We start from the raw sequence: 21,412 nt of genomic DNA, 5'->3' as shown, positions 1-21,412 counted from the left end.
TTGTTTATTACTTATACATCACTATTGTGCTCATGTTTCAATGAACATTTTCCATATTTCCAGTTTCTCTATACTATTACAATACTTGAATGTTTACAATGTTTTTGATGTTTATAATTTTATATATCAAGCAAATAAATATTTCTCCGTAATTCTTTTCATTTACTACTATCAGCATATAGTTAAAGACGTGTTTATTGTAGATCGGAGGATCTCCTAAAATGAGCAGATGTTGTGAACGGTCCTTCATCAGCAAATCCAGCAATTTCTTGAGGAATAATTGCATATTCTTCTATACTAGTACACGGTCTGCACATACACTCCAGAGGTGCTTTGGTAATTACCTGTAAAAACATTTGAAGATAAATTTCTTTTGTACATATTAACTTCAAAGGCTAAAAAAAGATATACATTTCATTTTTATCTTTTTAGATGTTAATATACTACATAAAATCAATAATTTTGTTAGACAAATGAACCACGAAAGTTAATCTAATTCAAATCGCGCGCAATATGCATTTTTTATGCGTTTCCTACTGGTCGGTTAGATGAAAACAATATGGCTGTGTAAAACTCGTGGTGTCACAAGCTTTGCTCTCGATTATAGTGTGCAAGTGATTAACTTGATAACGCGTCATTAAATTTTCACATTTATTCTACATCTTCAAGACTTTGTGATTCAGTTGAAATAATATTTTAACCTTCCGGAATTTTTTTTCGCCTGGTTTAGCCCTTGGACAAAATAGAGATACACTGGCCTCCCTTTCGCCGCTTTCTTGACAACACATGCAGCTCCTCTCCATTTGCCAAATTTTTGATCCAGACACCTGTAGAAACAGGTATGACTAAATCGATGTTCATGCAAATATTTGTTTGAAGATTTATTTCATGAACATGCAACTAAGTAAACTTATAGTAGCACTTAACAACCATGAATATAAGACTGTTTCTGAAGATTAAATTTTTAACAATAACAAATGGTATAATGACAAGTACATACGAAACAAATCATTTTTTATATTACTATTATATAGATTATATATATCTCACATATAGTTTGTATAAAGTAGTAGCATATGATAGTGTTTAATAAATATATTATACTATTTTAATGTAGGTTTAATTAATTTATTTTAGATCAGTGTTTAACAAAAAAATGGCAATAAAAAGAAATGATTTCCTAAACATTTTTCTTATTATGTTTTACCTGCAGGTAGCTGCTACAACGTCCTTTGCATGCATAGCTGGGGATTGGTTTTGGTACACATCCTGGATATTGCAAAAAGTGTATGACCGGTGTGGCCTGACATTCATCAACAATTGCCTTCGTACTTCCAAAAAGAAGGCATATTAAGATACCGACTGCTATTGCATCCGTAAGTAACAGAAACAAAATGAATTTATGTTTATGTGCATATGATTAATTTACTTTATATTCTGTGTGTACTCATATAAATACATCAAGAGACTTTTAACAATCAAAAATGTCTTAATATTTGTGTGATTGTATTTTATCAAATATAAATTATACTGTAGATAAAGTCTACTGCAAGAAATACGTATAATCTATACATGTATAATTTAAACTTAAGTGCAATATTGTTTGCTTCATAGGAACCTCAATAGTGTTGTAACTATTCATTTACCAATATGATACAGGAACATAGCTTCAGCACGATACATTTCCTTCTGAATCTAGTACTTTACTGAGCTTATAGACTTCATGTTGTACCCTTTTATACCTTGTAGGTGGCCATGTATTCTCCCTTCCCCTCAGATGCTTATGCTAACTGCAGTAGGGCAAAAAATAAATACATGATACTACAAGTACCTTTTCTATTAAGTTATAAATAACAGTTGGAATTCATTTTTTCCAATCAATATAGGCATAAGTAATATTTTGAGCAACATACATATAAAAAGTAAATTGTTCTAAGAACGATTATTATATTTCCTACTAAATAGATTAATACAAACTTACTTTAATGATTTAGGTATCTTCAAGTATTCTTAATAATTTTATAAGAATTTTAGTAACTGTGAAAAAATGGTAATAAATTGAAATTTAACTTATTGTGTATAGATTTTTCATTGTGTTAAATTTAAAAAGAAATATATTGATAATATAATATATATAAAACGTATCAGCTACTGTTGTTACTCAAATTATTCATTATCATTAATACAAGCATGTTTTCTATACATATATGTTTTCTATGAAAATACAAGCAAAGGTAAATAAGATTGAAATAATAAGTTAAAATATTGAGACATTTCAATGCTTCGTATAACAAAAATAACTAAGTCTGTATGTATATGTATCATATTAGCAACTGCATTCATCGTGAATTTATGATATATATTTATAATTTCTACTATTAGCAAAAGAAGCATCAATTCTTTATTAATAAAAGAACAATTAAATCAGTTTTATAATTAAAATTTTTCATTCAGTATTTCTTAATAACTGGGATAATTAATTAATTTATTCTGTAGTAGTATTGCTTATCGATTTATATGAATCATTGAGAAACTATATATCAACATCATTAATGCGATTAACACTAAAGTATACACTCCAAGAATATAGTAACATTTTCCATATATGGAATTTATAAAATCTATCGAAATCTTATTTTAAAATTTAAATAATTGACATAATTTAAAATTACCATTCCAATTTTACTTTAGTAAATGATTAATGACTAATTAAATATTTAAATAATGTTTAAATTTTTAATACCGAATTTACCAAATTTTAAGTTTCAAATATTAGTCCAGTCTATAAAATTGTAAAATTTAGAATATTTTTATTCGTGAGTAGGACATAAATCTAAAGGAGAAGGGAAATTATTGATTACAAGTTTCTTTTGTAACTTCCATTTTATTTTAAGATTTGTTGCTATATAATTTTAAGATACAATTCACATTATTATTTATTCATATTTTTATTACATTTATCGAGATACGTCGCCGCATTTAATACATTTACAGTCTGCTGGTTCTCGTATTTTGATTTCCATTATTCTATCTTCTTCATTTAATAATTTCATGCCATCCGCATCATAACAGTGGTGTAATGTAATTAATCTCTCCTTTAAGTAACTTTCTCGACAGCAGTAACACTCCTATTAATAAGAGAAAATTATTCAGTTTATATTTACATTATAAAGTTATGCTCACTACATCTTCGTACGTACTTTTGAAAAACCTGTAGTACTTGCAACACTGGGTTGTACTTGTGAATTACAAAATCCTTCACATTTTGTAACAGGTATATCACCACTGCATGTTCTTTTTAAATTTCCTATTTCATCGTATTCATCTGAAAAGAAGAAAAAGATTTCTTTAAGTTACTTGTTTATTTAAGTTAAGTATTATAATTTATTGAAAAAATGACCTTTTGTAATATGTACATCTGACTGTAATGTTTCACAGCTCTCATCATCTATTATTTGAGAAATTGTGCTACTAATAAATACAAATGCAGTTAATAACAAAAACATTAAAAGTTTAATCATCTTAACTGTTTTATTTAATTGATCTTTGTTTCCTTGCTTGACTTTTTTCTAACTTGATACAGATGTGGTCAAAGATCTTTACTGAAATGAAAGCACAGGAAATCAAACAGATGCTTTTATACGTAGCTTTCCCTCCAACATACAATGCCTAGGGGTGGTTGAACTCCTGCTAGGATATAATAGCATAGCAGAATCAGGATACTTTCCCCTGCTTTTGCACTATACAGCATTGGATTTTTTCCTTCTGGGGGACATTACTTTTTCAGTATTTTGCATCATGAATCTAATGGGTTTTTTATGTCTCAATGCACAGTAGGTGATTGTACCAAAGTAACATGACTAATATTACATAGATCCTTAGCTTTTTATACCTTATATGGTTTCTTCCAGGATTGTTAAAATATGTGATACAGGTAAAAATACAGAGACATACTTAGTGTATTTTTTTATTACTTACACTCTTTCATTTAAACATAACACCATTTATATTTAATGATCATTTCTTGTATCTCCAGGACAATTGTTTAATAAGTCATTTTCGTTATCGAATGCTACTCCACACCAAATACAATAGAAATGCTTCTGTCTCAAATATTTAATAAGAATTTCTAGTCTCTCATTAATTTGATAAAGCTCCTCGACTTCGTCTTTTTCCTCTTCTTCTTCTTCACTGTCTGAATCTGTACCCTTCTCAGTTTCTTGAGGTAACCAAAACCATGGTTCCTCAGGCTTTTCTATATTTAATTGCTTATCCAACTGTTCACAAATTTTTTGACTTTTATAAAAATCTGCTTTAGACATTTGTTCAGCTTTCTTTTGAGCAATTCTGCCACGAAAGTCCTTCATAGATTTATTATCTAGTTTTCTGTTATCCAAACTACTTTTACTTTCTGTTTGTTTTCTCTTCACACCTTTTCCTAAACCATGCCTATTTAATTTAACATCAAGACCAATGGGCTCAGTTATCCCTGATTCAGTTTTGCCTATTCCTTGACCAGGTTTATATCCCATCTTCATGAGTAATTCAAAGCCTAAAATTATAAATTAAAATGTAAAATTATCTAAAGGGGGAAATATATGTACTATTAATTTAAGAACAAACCTTTATTACTACTAGTAATAGCAGAAGATAGGCCTTCTTCTCTTTTTTCTTGTTCCATATGTTTTACAGAATTTTTTTCTTTCATTTTCGTCTCCATTTCAATTTTCTTTTTAATTAGATCAAGTTTTCTTTTATCTGCATGTCTATATAAAAGACTTGATGAACTTGATTTGTCAGTTCCTTGCAAAAATTTATCTGACATGTAATCATCATCATCTGACATTTTTATTTGTTTTTTTTTTTACTTCTATTACAATTAACGTTGTTATAAATATTATTGAAACTCACGGATATAAATATCTGTCACAATACAAAATATTAATTAATCGATTCATCAAAAATGTGTTCAATGAGTGGTTATGTACTTACATATAAATATGAGAAACATAATTTGAAAGAGAATTAGTAGGAATATGAAGCCAAATTAAACTTAACAATATCTCTATTTTTTTAATTATTTCTTGCAATAAAAACTTACGCAAACTATGTTTCAAACAGTGAAATTTACGACACTATAAACTTTTAGGTTATTCTCAACGTTGTTATGTATAGTAAGTCACTCAAAAAACATTGACCTTCATATGTTTTCACATAAGAACGCTTTTTATAGCATCTACTCTAAAGTTCTCATTTACTTCGAAATATTAATTTTGCGCAATATTCTCTCAGCGATTAATATCGAAATATTTTATTTTTGTATTACCAAATATTAATAATTAATATTTATATAATTACATGTACATAAACTTAGAGTTTGTTAAATTATAAAATCAGGCGTTAAATTTTTGTACAAAAATATTGTTTGCATATGAAACCAAATAATTAATTAAAAACTTCGTTGTTCTAGTCTCTCTTCAATTTGCGAATTAAGTATGCAATAGTATGTATCTGTTCTAAAGTTACAACGGTTCGTGAAAGTCCATTCTTATTGCATCTGCATATATTTATGTGCTGAAAATAGCTAAGTGTTAATTTTATATATGAATCGTATTTACTTTCATTGAGCAAGACTTAACTCTTAATACTATTAAAGGCATAATCAATGCCTGTTGCTTAAAATTGTTTTTATTTTATGTCTTTGTTGTAAGGTAACTTCTGAAAGATAGCTTTTTTTTATATCAACGTTATTACACTCTTCTGCAAATTATCTGAGCTCATTGACGCGATGAACAATGTCCATTAATATCTGCAAGGAAACAAATGTTTTTAATAGCGTACGGGTTTAATTTTATGGAGAAAATAAAGTATAAAAATTTTAAAAAGCATTTTATAAAAACTCTGGTGTAGGTACATAAATATTTCAGTCTACATAGTCTTCTGTACGAGTAGTAATATCGTAAGTAATATTGATCAAGAGAGATAAAACGAATAAAATTCTGTATTGTTTTACTATTTTGTTAGATTTTTACTTTGAATGAATATTGTATTTTTGCTTGTTAACAAAAAGTTTCTATTTAACTTCTCCTCTCCATTGCCATTGCAATTGTTACTGTTTTACTTTACATAAAAAGATATTATAACTTTTATTTTAAGTAATTTTTAATGAACTATTTTTGTCATTTGAAGATACAATTATCAATACATTACTTCTTTTTATATCTCAACTATTCGATGTGATGTAGCACGCCCAAGCATACCTACGTTTGAATTTGCTACACCGTTGTGTTCATATAGATGACTATACTGCCGCCGGTCGATAAACAGCGAAACGCGGAACTGAAGAGCATTGAGTTACAGGAACGTGGACCACTTGTATCTCGATACAGTAATGTAGTAGTCCAAGAACAATATTTTTGGTCTTCATCTGTTCAGTTGATCGCAACATCGTTCTTTTAATCGTGTTCGGGTGTTAATCGCGGCATCGAGTGCGTTATGATTCTCGAATGAACCTCCTCGAACGTACAATCGAAGACTTTAAAGTGCAAGGGAACTGGTGTGAAGGACGAAAGTGTGAAAGCGTACGCTTACCGCTACTTGCGCAGAGAAACATATCTTTTCACTGTGCTTAAATCGTACGGAAGATTCATTCTCATTATACTTCGAGGAAAACCAGAGCCAACGGATTTTGGAACTCCGTTGATCCACATGTTCTTAAGCTGACTAATTTACAAAGACAGTGTAACTGTATTCTTTCTTACGAACCGATTTATGACAAGTAGTAAAAGGAATATTAGAAGACTGCTGGAGTTACAACAGAATTTTTTTCGCTGTCGCGGAAACATGTGAATTCGTATGTCACGCCTATCCCGACATATCTTACGTCTCGAACAATTTAAACACGATAATTGTGTTGAATTCCGCGATCCGGTGTAAACAATAAACAGTATCGTGATAAACTGACACATCAGACACTCTCAATGACAGTAAACGAGTGACTTTCGATTTTCAGCCTTGATTTTTATTTTGGTGTGGTAATAGTTTTTTTATCGGCTATGGTTGTAGCCAGTGGTGGATGGGTACAAAATGCCAGTTTTCCTGCCGGTCAGAATATAAACACTACGCAGAACAATAAAATGACAGCCACAGGTGTCTTAATCTGCAGAGAGAATTCCCATCCTTTTCAGGAACGTACACTGACATTGGAGCAACCAGTTAAGATTGGTCGTTCTGTAGCAAGAGCCACTGCTGCACCTAATAATGCAATCTTCGATTGTAAAGTATTATCCAGAAATCATGCACTGGTGTGGTATTCCAATGGAAAGTTTTACTTACAGGATACACATAGCAGTAATGGTACATTTGTTAATAATGTGAGACTTAGTGCTGCTGGTTTGGAATCAGCACCTAAAGAAGTTCATTCGGGTGATATAGTGCAATTTGGAGTGGATGTAATGGAAAATGCAAGAAAGTTTAAACATGGGTGTATAGTAGCGACACTAAAATTATATTTGCCTGATGGAAAAGAGGCTACTGTTAATACATCACTTTCATCGACATTTAATACATCGGTTCCATCGTCAGTTAATAATGTTTCCCTCGAGGATTTATATAAGTTGAATCAAGTAATGCAAGAAGCTTCAAGACGAGAGAAAGCGCTTCAATCTAAGCTTGGATACCTTCAGCAGCTTGTGGCAAATACTCGGATAGTAGCTAATCAGTCGTGGCAAGCACTGATAGCAGAGGATCGATTGTTGTCTTGGGTGGAGACCATTGAAAGCCAATTGAGTGTTTATTCTAAGAATTATACAGAAGATAAAATTAGGAATGAGTTAGTAAAACTTCTGGAAGAGAAAGCACAATACCAAAATGCAGCGAAAGAGGAATTACAAAAGTTACTACAAGAAAAACTGGAGATATCCCAGCGACAAATTCAATTACAAGAACGTTTAAATGAGACAGAAGAAGAGTGTCAAAGTCTTCATAACATAGGAAAGCATACTCAAACTGAACTTCAAATGCTAAGTAGAAAATACTCGGACACACAGAAGAAACTTCAGGAAACTACAAACAAATTGAATGAAACTGAAGAGAAAATGAAAGATATGATGCAAAATGTAGAACAAGAGAAGAAAGACCTTTTGAAAAGACTTGAAGATCAATCTAGAATTGAGAAATGTCTGCAAGCAATGTTACGTAATTCCAGATTGGATTCTGTTAATATTTATAAACAGATCACTGCCCTCAGAAATTATATGCAGATTTTGCAAGATATGAATAAAAAAAAAGTTACAGATGACAATTTGGAAACAAAGGATGAAGAAAATCCAATTGAAGCCATTAACATTATTCTTAATAAACTGAATTCTATACAAGCAAATAACATGGAGATCGATATGGAATCTAGTTTATGTTCCCTGAAAGATGAACAGGATAATCAAATAAATTCACAGGGCATTGATACAAATCAGTTAAATAATTCTGATATTTCCTTCACAAAAGAACAATTAGATGATTCGTTGTCTAACAATGACAATGTAACAGAATATATTTTGCCGCCACCGTCGCGAAGAACATTGGTTAATGGAAATGTAAATATAGACAATACAGATATTAACTCAGAGTCTGATACCAATTCTGATGCAACAGATGATGTATGCAGTATTACCAGCGATGATATAAGTGAGAAATCTGTTATAGAAGTAAAACGAGAAGAATCTACTTATGTAGTAGCAGAAGAAATGTTTGTACCGTACTATAAAATGGAAGTTCGATTCGCATGTGAAGAAAATAGTAATCAATTGGAGGGCTCTAATCAACTTGAGAGTGCTATGAAAACAAAGGAAAGTGAAGAACGAGAAACTGAGATTGAAGATATCAATAGCAGTAAACCTTCAAATGAGTCTGTTCCCATGGAAGTTAATCAACAGAAGAAGGATGAAGGAGATAAAGACAGCACTGAATTAAATGCGGAATGCGATGGAGAACATTTGGAAGGAGATTATGTTAAAACATTGAAACCAATGTCCAAAAGTGATGCACAACAAACTTTGTTCACAAGAGACTATTTACTACAAGCCTTAATAAGTTCTCTCGATTCTTTAAAACTGGAAGACAATTTAGAGTCACAAAAAGCAGTAAAAATGGAGTTAGAAACTCTGAAAGGCTGGTTGATTAATGAACCTCCTGAAGAAGTGATAGAGAAATTGAAGAAATTATATTATCGTGCCAAGAATGAATCTCAAAGAATTCAAGAGTTGCATGAGGAGTTAGTCATTTTAAAGGAGAAATATAATACCTTTGTTGAGGAAAAGGCAGAGCTCTCAAAGAAATATACAGCTCTTAGAACACAATGCGGTGATTTATTAAACACAACCTATTCTGTACCAATACAGTATGTAGCACCCATTGCAATTATGTTAGTATGGGTGTTACTGCAGAAAATATTTTAACATGCTGACAGACACACCGGCTATAGCCGTCCAATAGTATCTCATCTGTCAAGTTTTAGCAAAATTCAGTGTGGTTTGTTTTCAACATCTTTAGATATTCCATGTGTCTGTTAACATTTTGCTCTGGTATCATATGTACATATAATTTTCACCAGTAACATTGTATTTCCTTTTGTATTGGTAGTACTACGATAAAGATATGAAATGTCTAAAACATAGTTTGTTAAAAAGCTCTCAAGTAAGCAAGACAAGTGAAAGAGGTGTGTAGTTTCAATAAAAATTCGAACATTTTTATATGAACAAAGTATAATAAGAATTGTATATATTTTTCCGATACAATTGTTGAAGCACCAATTACAGAATCTTCTCTAACAGATAACAGAGGTGAAGCAGAAATATGCCATGTTACCATTTTAACATGTTACCATTTTAGGCGAAATATAGGGGAAACCACATAAAATGTTCAACATGCTGCCAATCTCAATATCATATCTTCCTAAAATATGGTATTAATCTATATTTACTACACTGCACACTTTGCGTCGTTATTCTTTGCAATTATTTCCAATGTTGCATGTCCAGCGACTTGGATGTTTGTTATATAAATTACAAATAATATTTATATATGATGGTCAATTTTTATGAAGCAAAAGATCTCTCGATGTATTCACTATCTTAACGAATTTGCTTTTACTATTTCGTCTAGCGTTAACGAGCTATGAATTAAAAAAAAAAGAGGAATACTCGATATTTATTTCAATAATTGGAATGTATTTGCGCTTTACTAAATATATATAATTCGATTTCTTTAGTATCTATTTATTATTACTCATTTCTCAACGATATAACTCTGAAAGATCGAAGGAGTCGAATTATTGTGCTTCCCTTTTACTCGAACCAATTGTAAATTCGTTAACTTAATTAAACAATTTATTTAAATGTTAGCATTCATCGATTTCAAATCGCAGCTGTTTTTTTATATTATTGTTTTGTGTATATATAAACATAATTTGTTGATAAAAATTCATGTATTTTATTTTATTAATCATTTCTCGAATTTCTGTTTCGTTATGCATCCGGTACTTCGATGATTCTTGCTGCTTTCAAATTAACAATCTATGACTGTATCGTAGGAATTATCGAAGCACTTTGCACTGTTTCCACTCTTTATTGGTAGCATGACAATAGAAGCATATCCGTACAAACGACCTAATAAATGTTGAAATACAAAACAATAAAACGATATTTCAGTGGGAATGTTTCGAGTATGACTTTCGTTCAAATCGGTGTTTTAAACGATTTTACAAAAAAATGGCCTAGCTATCTGTCTATATTTAAAAAACGAGTTCTAGTTATACTTTTCTATTGATTCTTTTTATACGATTGAAATTATCCGTATTTTTCTCAAACCTAATTAGTTTAGTTACAGTGCCATTACTCGATCTATTTCTGTCCTGTTCCAATGTCATCAATATTGATCCATACACGTGAAAACGACAAAGTATAATCAATTTTCCAAAAAAGGACATTGACCTACTGGTTGTGGGCGTTACTTTCTTGGTAGATTGTAATTATAATAAGATCGAGAAGGTTTATACAAATAAGAATAATACTGTACATAACAACTGTTGATATAATCTTACTACCCATGTAATAGTCATTATATAAAAAAAAATAAAAATTAACTTAACGAAAACGCCGTTTACTGTTTTCACCTGCTCAAAACCACCGATTGTTCACCACCGACGCACCAATTCTATTTTTTAGTTCTCGACTTAGGCGTCGTGGCACAACATTAATGCAATTAATAAATGTAAGACTGTGATCCTATGCTATAAGACGTGGCTTCTACGACAACTAAAGTTTTCAATGATTTATTTGTTCCAGTGATTAACAGATACAGGCGCACTTCGTTATATTATTTCAATTACAGTAAATCTAATTGTGTGACAATAAATTGTATAAAACAAATTTATCTGAAAAATGTTTTCATAACAGATGTTAATATTCAAATTTGTCTTACGTAAATTGCATTATTTGAAAACCAAAAATTATCATTACCTAATAGTAAGTAACTTCAACACCTACTTCAGGCATCTATCTGCAAATATTTACATTGTGCTTACGAGAATAGCTCTTCCAATTGAAACGCTTTTCCAATTGTACAGTCCATGTTCAATTCACCGGATTCACGAAATAATTAAATTATATAAACTAATTAGCAGGCTATTAAATTAATGTATTATATTAAAAAGAAAAACATTGGCAATTTTGTTCCAATAAGTTTTTATTTGATTGTGATATGTTCTTGGAAAATGCATTTGAAGATTTCATTAGAATTCTGAACAATTAGCTCTGAATCACTGATTTTTAATAGACTGTTGAGTAAGTACCAGCGTGTAAAATGTTAACGTTAATGGCGTCTTTCCATTTGCTGGTCGATTAAAGAGATAGAAATCAGAAGTACAAATATCATTGATGTATTATTGTCCCTTTTCATTGATTCTACGTTAATGTTTATATTACAGCGTTGTAATAATTTCTTTTATAGTTGCAGCGTATAATCGCAATGTATTATCGATGAAGAAGCTGAAAAGAAAGTCGGATAACGCGAGAGGCGGGTCAGTGAGCAAGATAGCAGGTGCATTGAATGCGAGCGGCGATGTGTCGCCCACCCGTGTATGCAGAGACTTTCTGCGGAATGTTTGCCACAGGGGAAAGCGTTGCAAATATCTACACGAACGTTCAGAGGATGACCCCGTAGACGAGTACACATTCTGCCATGATTTCCAAAACGGAATGTGTAATTGGCCTGGATGCAAATTCCTCCATTGCACCGAGAACGAGGAGAAAAGATTCAGAGCAACCGGGGAGTTGCCCGCACATATCTTGACTAGACTAAAAAACAACAATGAGAAGCCCGAGTATCCAATGTGCAAAGACTTCATCAAGGGCAGCTGCCAGAGGACCAACTGCAAGTTCAGGCATTGGAAGAATGAGGAACCGCAGCATAACTTGATCGCGGTTTCTCATCACAATGTGTCCAGACCGCAGCACAATTTCAATGGTACCAGTAACGGAGAGAATCGTAGATATGAGGAAGATAGAAAGTAAGTGTATTAACGGCCGAGACTGTTCAGGATTTTTTTTTCCCTAGCACGGAACATTATTCAAACGTGCATTAGTAAACGCGTTTCCATGGGAGAGAAAATGTTTATTGGTACATACAGCTTGAATACCAAATAGCATTTCAGCTGACTAAGTAGAGGATAAATGTCTGCATATAAATAGACAACCTGTTATGTAACGTGGCACACTCCTTTAGCATTATGAATGAGGATACATACACAGTGTTTAGGTCATAACGGTTTAGTTCATTCAATTCGTTCTTGTACGAGCGCATCATATAAATGCTCATAATTAAATTATATCAATGAAATATGGAACATCCCGTTTTTAAATGAATTCCAAATACGGAAATTATGCTAGAGTTTTTTTATAATTCAAAATTTAGTTATACGCTGTTTCGTATTCTCAGAAACTTAAAGCAACGCCTCGAGTATCTGTAAAAGAACAGTGGTTGCAAAGAATCGTGCCGGTAACCCTTCTCCCACGCATTTCATTAGACTTAATGACTGTGGTATTTTAGTACGAATTCCTGGTCTAATGATAGTTAGAAGAGTGTATTTAAGTCATTTTTTGTGGGATATGAAAATATATATTCATGGTATCGCATTTAAATTTTCAAATTAATTACAGGTGAAATTTTCGAAATTTTAATCACTGTTACGTCTTCAAACATATTGTAGTACTTTTCGTTTTGTATATCTTAAATACTGGAATTTTATTTCTATTTATTTCTGTTAACTACATACAGCTTCCATAATATACTACTGGAATGGGCAATATTGCATAGATTCTTTAAACATTATAACGTATATACAATTGTACATTATAACTTTGAACATATAACTAACTGTATGCTTATAAATTTTTACAGCTTTCACTGGCAAATGGAAGATCAGCACAGTTTAATAACAAACAATGGCTACAATGCATCTTCACATCCTCCTGATTATATAGGACCTCCTGAACCAAAGAGACGAATAGTTTCTGGTGAAACGGTTGTTCACTTCGAAGCTTCGCCGCTGGTTGGCCAACATACAGCTCAACCAGTTACTCCAGGATATTATTATCCCGTAATACCCCGCAATGAAGCTAGGGCAATTGTTTTAGAAGATGAGAACGCGCTATTACGGAAAAAGATAGAAGAATTGAAAAAACAAGTTAGTTTAATTGAATCAATGTTTAACACTATAACTAGTTTATTATGTAGAATGCACTATTTTAACTTCTCCTTGCAATTATCTTATGAACTACTTGTTATTCGAACAAATACTTCAAACAGAATTTATTCCTATACAGGTTAGTGATCTAACTGCAACTAATGAGTTTCTTTTGGATCAAAATGCTCAGTTAAGAATGTCTGGAAAACGAACTGCGAACGTGACAGCAGTTACAGTTCCAGCAGTGACCATTACAAATACAGTTCCACCATCGCAAGCTCCAACACCTCAACAAATGGTGAATGCAGCGGTAGCAGCTGGAACGTTACGTACTGTTACCGCAAGCGTTGCGACTGTTCCAGTAAGTATAGCCACGGTCGCACCTGTTTCGATTGCAGCAGTTTCAATGGCACCGGTGTCCATACCGCCACCCATCGTTACGATGGCGCAGCAGACTATTACGATGAGCGGATCAGGTCCACAAGCAACTAATCAACAACCTCAGAATACACAACAACCTGCCAGCTTGCCTCTATCAATATCTGGTGCAACTGCGCCGCTTGTTTCTTATCCAATAATGACTCAAGAACTTAGGCCCGTGTTGCAGTAAATTATAGGCGAGAAAAGAACGTAAAAAAATACCTCACATACCTACACTGATGAGTCAAGGATGCTGTGTTTTGCATTCAGTCTTTCAAACTAATAACATATTTCTACTACTTCTCTTTAAGTGTAAATGGTAGACGTATATAAAATAGATGATGTCTACAATTGATCAATAGCATATTCTTTAGTGAGATTAAATGTTGAAAATATCACAGTAGTTAAACGAATACTACAACCATAAATCTTTGCTTAGGAATTTCTAGAAGTTTATCGTACAGGACAAACGTAACGATCATGCCTGTTTTTAGCAGTACAACTTTAATAATATAACTCTAATTGGGAACCCCTCGAATCGAGAAATTTCGTTCCTTGTAGCGATTTATCATATAAATGATAAATACTATAATGTCCAATGTGTGTACAGACATAGACTAGAACCATGAGAAAATTGTTTAAAATAATATTCTCTTATTCTTTTCTTAATAGCATAGTGTCAGCAGAGAATATGAATAATTTTGTAGGCAATTTTTTGTATCATTAAAAAAGGAGATAATCAGATGTTAATAGGAAACATAAATTTGTAAATTACAAAAAAGATAGAAGGTAACTTAAGATAAGTACAAAAGAGAATAAAATATGTAAGAGAAATATAGTAAAAGTTCAAAGGTTAAGGTTTATTTCTGCGTTGAAAATGGTGATGAATCTTACGACTGTTCTGTATGCAAATGCTGTAAATAGTATTGTGTTGCTTCCTTGTTTCATCAGAAAAAATTTTTGTACTTCCATTTTTAATAACTAGGTTATAAGATAATAATATTTTAATAAATTAAGTACTTACCGTGGTTTTTTGTGTTTTTACAATATACTTAAATGTAATGGTTTTGGGTTCAGATAGTCATTACTTGGTAGTAAAAATTAAGAATTAGGAAAGAATTGAAACCTGACCCATACAATACTAGAATCAGGTGCATGAACGTATAATATGCGCCCCTTAAACCAAATAAGCATATAGTTGTTTTAAAATCATGGTATCAATCATGGGTTGATACATATGTATATATTTTGCGTAATTAGAATAAGAGATTGAGCAATAAGTACCGCTGTATTTTATATATGCATACAACCTTTCATGTATATAACTTTATGTTAATAAGCACTTTATTAAACCGATACTCTTACTTTTAATGTTTAGTAAAAAGTAGTGATTTTTTTATCATAATTTAAATTTCTAAAATATTGATTGAAAACAAAATCTTTTTCTGTTTTTTGAAATATTTTTAATTTATTGTTTATTCCACCAACATATTTCTATGACACCTTACTTACAAAACAATAATTGTGACATATGGTAGTGTAAATGACTTTAAACAAATTTAATCGTACATATGTATGTATTATATCCTAAATTGTTCTGCTCTTCAATTTACTACTTCTGATAATACAATCACCCACCATATTAATTATTATGCATATTTATATGTACTTGATATAGGTAAAGTTTGTTTTGTATAAATTTTGTATGACACATTTATAACAGTCAATAGTGTTCAATTACAATTCATAAAATGGATTAATTAAAATTTTTGATGGACATAAATATCTTGAATTTAAAATAATAAAACAGAATATCTGCATATCACAGGAAAAAATCTGAAACGTTTAAAAACAAAGTATAAGAATGTCTGAGAAAATAATACTATCAGTTTTGATAATTTCTAAATATATTCAACTAACTGTACAACATATCGACATAACTTATGATTTATAGTTTCATTTATAAATTCGATAAATGCAATATGCATGAAGACCCCTGACAAACTAATTTATGTTGCACAAATATGCAAATTTATGCTGCAGTTGGTAGCGAACGAAAACTTCTGTTCCTTAACCAATATACTCCTGCTAATAAAATAGTGCAACAAAATCCAACTAGAAGTCGCAATTTCCAATGATATTTGGAAGACCTTAACACATTAATAACTCTAATAGTTTGTTCTCTGGTATCTTGTTCAGTACCAGAATTTTCAATCACAAAGTTTGCCATTTCTGCTTTTTTTTCCAATGGCATCTGTGCAGCAATTCTTAGTTTTGCTTTGGCTTCTGTGAAACCTGTTCTTTCTATTAGTCTTTGCAATTGTAAATCCTCTTCGCTAAAATGAAACAGATATTTGTTAAAATATTTAATAGCACTGTCTTTTAAAAGTATATTTTACACATTATATTCAACTATAAATCTTACCATGTTACAACAATTATTTTATGCAAGTAATTCAACATATGTCCTGTTTCAAAGAGTAGAGGTAAATCCATGACTATAAACTGATGACCTTGTAAAATATATTTGAACGTTTGCCAGTATATTTCTTTGTATATATCTGGATGAGTTATAGCATTTAATTTTTTCCTCTTTTGTACATCATTAAATATTAGATCGCCAAGCTTTGCCCTATTAAGTTCTTTTGTCTCTAAGAAGACTTCTGAACCAAACTCTTTTCGTATTTTGTGCCATGCTGGCTTTCCTGGTTCCACAACTGCAATAAATCAATTTTTTAAATTATTCATGTTCTTATATGTTACAGAAACAGTGTTATGCATTAACATATTAAATGCTAATTTCTAAAAACAAGAATATTGAAATGGTGACATAATAAAATAATTTTATAAAATACATAAATACCAATAAATACCATGTTGTGATGACAAATAAAAATGATATTTTTAATTTCATTCCTAACCTTTTCGTGCAATTTGATCAGCATCAATGACAGGTACGCCGCATTCGCGAAAAACAGCGGCAACGCTACTTTTTCCAGTAGCTATTCCGCCTGTCAAGCCCACTATAAACATTTTTTGATATCTCTTTGTGTGTTTGTCATACAAGTCCTTTTAATTAACTGGGCATTGTGATTCAACGTTATAAAACGCAGTGTACTATTTAAGATTAGTCATGATAAGACGGTTTTCACCAAAAATTTTTCTTTGTATAATTTCGACGACATTTGAGATACATCCACCAATGACAGGTGGGTTACTAACTGTTAGGTTACCGTGTACAATGTAAAGTTTAAAAAATATAGTTGTACATTGTACCACAGCTGTACAACACATACCACTGACGAACACAGCTGTTATGAATGTATTGGTGTATGACATACAGGATGACCCAAAATTAAATTACTTCCAGAAAACGAGGAGTTCCCGAGTTCATTTGAAATAACTTCTTGCTTAGCGCAAATGCAACTCGCGGTTTTGTTTACAAGTTATTTAGTTCACTACAACAGATTGTTCTATTCAGATAGAGTCCACTATCATACTGTAGCATTCGGGTCAACTAGGGAATTTCACGAGTAGCTGAAGGCTTTTAAAAATATGTAATTTCTGAAATAATGCATAAAACAAGTTATAAGACCTGCGTAAAGCTCGCTCACCATATTAACCAATTTTAATTCAACATAGCTCAACAAATTTAATTGCTCATAATTGCTCACCAATTCGCTTTAATCGCTCTGTTATGTTGCCTCGTTGCATGACCCAGGCGGACAAAGCTACTACTTAATATGATAATACAATACATTTTCAAATAAATAGCGATAGGAGGGAAATTTGAATGTAAAGTTTAATGTTGATGTTGTATATATGATCGTATATTTCATAGATAAACATTATTGTCTAAGAGCAATAGCTGAGAATAAGTGAGGAGATAATGAGAGAGTTCCCACGAAATTCTTTGATGAGTTTAAGGAAAAAATTAAACTAAAAATAAGTATCTAAATTAACTACTGTAATGTAATTGATTGTCAAAAAGACAGTAATAAATATAAGTTACAATGCGTAGAATAAATGTAAAAAAGCACTATTGTCATAAATAACACCTTTATCGGAGAAATTACTAAAAGAATTCACAATTGTCGTAAAACGAGAACACTCGTTTCCCGTTGATAATGTGTTAATATAGTAACTCGCAGCAAAAAAATACGAATAAAATTACAGAAAATGATCTTAATAATATACAATTAAATAAAATCTATGTTTATAAAAATAAATACAGGATTATGTATTTGTGTTGTATGATTATGTAAAAAATATTAAATCCAGAAAACAAAAATTACTGGAAGCCTAAAAATAAAAAAGATGGAAATCAACACTAATATGTAATAAAAATACTTGGAAAGAATTGAAAAATAAGTAGCTCATAAGTAATTCCTTTATTTTCATGTTTTTTCTGCGAAATTATAAATTTCATCATAAATCAGAATTGTCATTAGGAACTGTTGTTTCAAATTTTTGTATGTATGGTATATCTGTTTTTCTCTTCAATACCATTTGTTCTATTCTTGGTGGTAAATTAACTCCAACTAATGTAGATAATGCACTCTTTTTGCATGTCCCAGCATCTTTTCGCTTTTTACGTTGTCCTTTCTTAGTTCTTCTTCTTAACTTCTCAGACATATGCAATTTGTGAATGTGTTCTGCTAATTTTGCTTTTGTTGAAATCTCTGCTTTACATATGTCACACTGAAACTTTTGTCCCAGATGATTTCTTCGTATATGACTGTCTAAATTACTTTTAAAATGATATACTCTGAGACACTCGTTATATGGGCAAGGAATTCTTTTTCTACTCTCTGCATGAATTTTAATATGTTCTCTTAAACGAGATTTTGTCAAAAACACTTTATCACAATTTGTGCATTTGTGATCTACAAATAAAGAACATTTAATAAACTTTATGCATTAAATTCTATACAAAAGGAGTTTATAGATAAGAAAGTTTATAAAAAAATTTAATAAATACATACGAATAACGTGCTGTGTTTTTTGGTGAACACAATACTGACGCCATTTTGTAAAAACTTCAGTACATCCTGTCACAGTGCAAGGATAAGTCTTTGTTCCTTCCTGATGACTTGCATTATGTCTTTTATACTTTCTAAAGTTTGTGAAACTCTTATTACATAGATCACACTTATGTAATTTGCCAGTATGCACTGACATGTGTGTTGCAAGCTGATACTTTTTAGTAAATGTTAGATTACATTCTTTGCAGGTCAATTTGTCTTGATCTCTATGTTTTCGATTATAATGGCGCTTCAAACTAAACTGATCACTAAGGAATAGTAAGCATTCGGGACACCTTGAATGAAATTAGTATAAGATTTTAAAATTAAAGATTTTTATCTAATTAAAAATCATTTAAATGCAACATTTTAAAATATATATAGAAAATATCTTTTACTTGTATGTTTTCTTGATTAAATTATGAGTTGTCATATGACGTTTTAAATGAGAAGAATTTGTGTAGGCTTTGTCGCATCCTGAATGGGTGCATTTGTAACATTTCTGAAAGAGAATATAAATTATAACAAACACCATATTACATTTTATGAAGTATAAATGCTAATTACCTCTCCAGTATGAAGTCTAATATGTCTAAACAATCTAGATGGCCTAACAAAGGCCTTATCACATCCATCAAATTTACATTTATATTTTTTTTCACCTTCTTTTACAACTTCATATGATATTTCTGGCTGTCCTATCACTTTATGACTTTCAATGTCAGATAAAGCACTATCTGTTCCTGAATTTCTATCATGCCCCATAATGATTTAAATGTTTACCTTCGTCATCGAAACAAAAGGTTATTAGTATTAACTTCCAAAATAAAATATCTGTTTCAAGGTATAAAATAAAATCTTGATATAGTAAATAAAGGATAAATTAACTGTAACTTTCGCGATACATATTTAGTGCAGCTTAATTCTTCATAATTCAAAATTATTACAACATTGAATGTTATATTACTTTATATTTATAATAAACGAATTATATGCACAAATGTATAGTACTTTTACTTCATAACATGTCATTATCATTCACACTTATTAGATACAGTAAAATTTAGTTAAGCACGTGTTGTGAATCAGCTGTTGAATCAAATTGAACAGCGAATTATTGCGTTCTGATTGGCTGACGATTTACAAATGAGTAGTGCTGTCCTCGTAGTAAACAAAGAAGAGAATAACGAGTGAGCTAGACAGTACAACATCAGTCCAACCACGTGCAAAAAAACAAGTCGCATCGTAAACCAATTAATTTAGTTTGTCTCATTTTACCGTCCTTGCAGTCTTATTCTTATCGCGCATCGGTACTTGGCGCTCTATCTGAAACCCTTGGCGTCCTGTTCGACTTGCACTTTTCGCTACATGGAATCACTCGACTACATTTCTCAGCAAAGGGCATAGCCGATTAAGATGGTCAAAACTGCCCTTAGAGGTTTTTCAATGAGTCATACACCGTTCGATAGCTGACCAAAAAAACTCATCCGTGTAAAATTTTAACCCTGTAACTTGTCCGTGAGGGTAGTTACAGGGTAAATTAGATTTTGCGGTTTTCCGGCATTTTTCCACCTTTAGCGGCTTTCTAAAATTTTGAAAAAAATATGGCTTATTTTAGACATTAAGCCGCATGTTATAGAACTTTTTCAGATTTTTCATTTGCAAGCTGTGATTATCAAAAATGAAAAACCCCCAAAAAATCGGAAAATTGAAGATTTCTCACTTTTATATTATATTCAAAACTTTTATATTAATTCCCTGATAAGATACTATCACGACTCGTGTACTCAATTTTTCTCAGATTTTTTGCTAACCTGCAACATCGTAAAAAAAAATGAAAACCCAATGTGTCGATGTTTTTTGCTGTCAGAATGAAGCTACTACTTTTCTAGATTACCGCGAGTGTGGATTAAGTAATTTTAAACGTTATTGCAACGACACAAATAATTTTTTAACCTTGAAAATGTGAATTAAGCGAGCAAAAAAATTGTAACGAGCGCAATGTATGCCGAAATGTTTCCGCTCATTACAAATCAGTCGGTTAGCGCAATGGTTAGAGCGTACGGCTCGGGTTCAAGTCCCGTTGGAGTCTAAGCTTTTTTTTCGTAAAACACATTTTATTTTTCCAATTCTATACCACATGGTTTATTTAAATGACTTTACAAATATGTTTGTAATGTTTCAAAAAAATCTTTTTTAACATTTGAAAAATATTTAAGTCAACATACAT

At 31.2% G+C, this 21,412-nt stretch overlaps 6 protein-coding genes across 8 annotated transcripts; 2 read left to right on the top strand and 4 right to left on the bottom strand.

Annotated features, from left to right (window-relative positions):
• Window positions 1–2: 2 nt before the first annotated feature.
• Window positions 3–3,824, bottom strand: Burs (Cuticle-tanning hormone bursicon). The gene is made up of 6 exons (XM_078196534.1): window positions 3,401–3,824; window positions 3,201–3,325; window positions 2,970–3,128; window positions 1,208–1,324; window positions 702–827; window positions 3–344 (listed from the first exon to the last, which is right to left on the bottom strand). Exons 1-6 carry the CDS (start codon window positions 3,519–3,521, stop codon window positions 195–197), a joined length of 798 nt encoding a protein of 265 aa, XP_078052660.1. The 5' UTR covers window positions 3,522–3,824; the 3' UTR covers window positions 3–194.
• On the top strand, window positions 708–15,993 carry LOC144478528 (zinc finger CCCH domain-containing protein 10). Of its 2 annotated transcripts, XM_078196519.1 has the most exons (5): window positions 708–839; window positions 1,214–1,376; window positions 12,004–12,562; window positions 13,453–13,738; window positions 13,878–15,993. In XM_078196519.1, the coding sequence occupies exons 3-5, from the start codon at window positions 12,033–12,035 to the stop codon at window positions 14,346–14,348; spliced, it is 1,287 nt and encodes a 428-aa protein (XP_078052645.1). In that variant the 5' UTR covers window positions 708–839; window positions 1,214–1,376; window positions 12,004–12,032; the 3' UTR covers window positions 14,349–15,993. The 2 variants fall into 2 exon arrangements, with proteins under 2 accessions (XP_078052645.1, XP_078052646.1); XM_078196520.1 differs by lacking the exons at window positions 708–839; window positions 1,214–1,376 and adding an exon at window positions 11,397–11,519.
• LOC144478529 (G patch domain-containing protein 11) lies at window positions 3,954–5,176 on the bottom strand. The gene is made up of 3 exons (XM_078196521.1): window positions 4,993–5,176; window positions 4,624–4,923; window positions 3,954–4,552 (listed from the first exon to the last, which is right to left on the bottom strand). Exons 2-3 carry the CDS (start codon window positions 4,844–4,846, stop codon window positions 4,011–4,013), a joined length of 765 nt encoding a protein of 254 aa, XP_078052647.1. The 5' UTR covers window positions 4,847–4,923; window positions 4,993–5,176; the 3' UTR covers window positions 3,954–4,010.
• Window positions 6,723–11,164, top strand: Slmap (Sarcolemma associated protein). Its single transcript, XM_078196512.1, has one exon. The coding sequence runs from the start codon at window positions 7,056–7,058 to the stop codon at window positions 9,450–9,452; it is 2,397 nt and encodes a 798-aa protein (XP_078052638.1). The 5' UTR covers window positions 6,723–7,055; the 3' UTR covers window positions 9,453–11,164.
• On the bottom strand, window positions 15,940–17,872 carry Dpck (Dephospho-CoA kinase). Its single transcript, XM_078196523.1, has 4 exons — window positions 17,833–17,872; window positions 17,080–17,722; window positions 16,584–16,875; window positions 15,940–16,494 (listed from the first exon to the last, which is right to left on the bottom strand). Exons 2-4 carry the CDS (start codon window positions 17,189–17,191, stop codon window positions 16,191–16,193), a joined length of 708 nt encoding a protein of 235 aa, XP_078052649.1. The 5' UTR covers window positions 17,192–17,722; window positions 17,833–17,872; the 3' UTR covers window positions 15,940–16,190.
• A 666-nt stretch (window positions 17,873–18,538) lies between these two features.
• LOC144475263 (zinc finger protein 711) lies at window positions 18,539–21,304 on the bottom strand. 2 transcript variants are annotated; one of them, XM_078190987.1, is made up of 5 exons: window positions 20,461–21,304; window positions 19,750–19,965; window positions 19,581–19,684; window positions 19,144–19,478; window positions 18,539–19,044 (listed from the first exon to the last, which is right to left on the bottom strand). In XM_078190987.1, the coding sequence occupies exons 2-5, from the start codon at window positions 19,945–19,947 to the stop codon at window positions 18,587–18,589; spliced, it is 1,095 nt and encodes a 364-aa protein (XP_078047113.1). In that variant the 5' UTR covers window positions 19,948–19,965; window positions 20,461–21,304; the 3' UTR covers window positions 18,539–18,586. The 2 variants fall into 2 exon arrangements, with proteins under 2 accessions (XP_078047113.1, XP_078047120.1); XM_078190994.1 differs by lacking the exon at window positions 20,461–21,304 and adding an exon at window positions 20,194–20,446.
• Between the last annotated feature and the right edge of the window lie 108 nt (window positions 21,305–21,412).

Source organism: Augochlora pura, chromosome 2, assembly GCF_028453695.1.
Source record: "Augochlora pura isolate Apur16 chromosome 2, APUR_v2.2.1, whole genome shotgun sequence".
In the NCBI taxonomy this organism is placed as follows: Eukaryota; Metazoa; Arthropoda; class Insecta; order Hymenoptera; family Halictidae; genus Augochlora; species Augochlora pura.
Note: the sequence above shows the minus strand (reverse complement) of the source record. Positions and strands in the feature narration are given on the sequence as shown.

Bases quoted from the DNA above. Each gene is read 5' to 3' on its own strand.
- Burs (XM_078196534.1), bottom strand. From the start codon at position 3,521: ATGATTAAACTTTTAATGTTTTTGTTATTAACTGCATTTGTATTTATT. The intron at 1,325-2,969 runs GTATCTCGATAA...GGAAGTACGAAG, and splicing joins AATGTATTAAATGCGGCGAC to GCAATTGTTGATGAATGTCA. The intron at 345-701 runs GTTAAAATATTA...ATGTTTTTACAG, and splicing joins GCGAAAAAAAATTCCGGAAG to GTAATTACCAAAGCACCTCT.
- LOC144478529 (XM_078196521.1), bottom strand. From the start codon at position 4,846: ATGTCAGATGATGATGATTACATGTCAGATAAATTTTTGCAAGGAACT. The intron at 4,553-4,623 runs GTTTGTTCTTAA...TTATAATTTTAG, and splicing joins TATTACTAGTAGTAATAAAG to GCTTTGAATTACTCATGAAG.
- Slmap (XM_078196512.1), top strand. From the start codon at position 7,056: ATGGTTGTAGCCAGTGGTGGATGGGTACAAAATGCCAGTTTTCCTGCC.
- LOC144478528 (XM_078196519.1), top strand. From the start codon at position 12,033: ATGAAGAAGCTGAAAAGAAAGTCGGATAACGCGAGAGGCGGGTCAGTG. The intron at 12,563-13,452 runs GTAAGTGTATTA...AAATTTTTACAG, and splicing joins AGATATGAGGAAGATAGAAA to CTTTCACTGGCAAATGGAAG. The intron at 13,739-13,877 runs GTTAGTTTAATT...ATTCCTATACAG, and splicing joins TAGAAGAATTGAAAAAACAA to GTTAGTGATCTAACTGCAAC.
- Dpck (XM_078196523.1), bottom strand. From the start codon at position 17,191: ATGTTTATAGTGGGCTTGACAGGCGGAATAGCTACTGGAAAAAGTAGC. The intron at 16,876-17,079 runs GTTAGGAATGAA...GATTTATTGCAG, and splicing joins TGATCAAATTGCACGAAAAG to TTGTGGAACCAGGAAAGCCA. The intron at 16,495-16,583 runs GTAAGATTTATA...GTTTCATTTTAG, and splicing joins AAAATAATTGTTGTAACATG to CGAAGAGGATTTACAATTGC.
- LOC144475263 (XM_078190987.1), bottom strand. From the start codon at position 19,947: ATGGGGCATGATAGAAATTCAGGAACAGATAGTGCTTTATCTGACATT. The intron at 19,685-19,749 runs GTAATTAGCATT...ATTCTCTTTCAG, and splicing joins TTAGACTTCATACTGGAGAG to AAATGTTACAAATGCACCCA. The intron at 19,045-19,143 runs GTATGTATTTAT...CTTTATTTGTAG, and splicing joins AAAAACACAGCACGTTATTC to ATCACAAATGCACAAATTGT.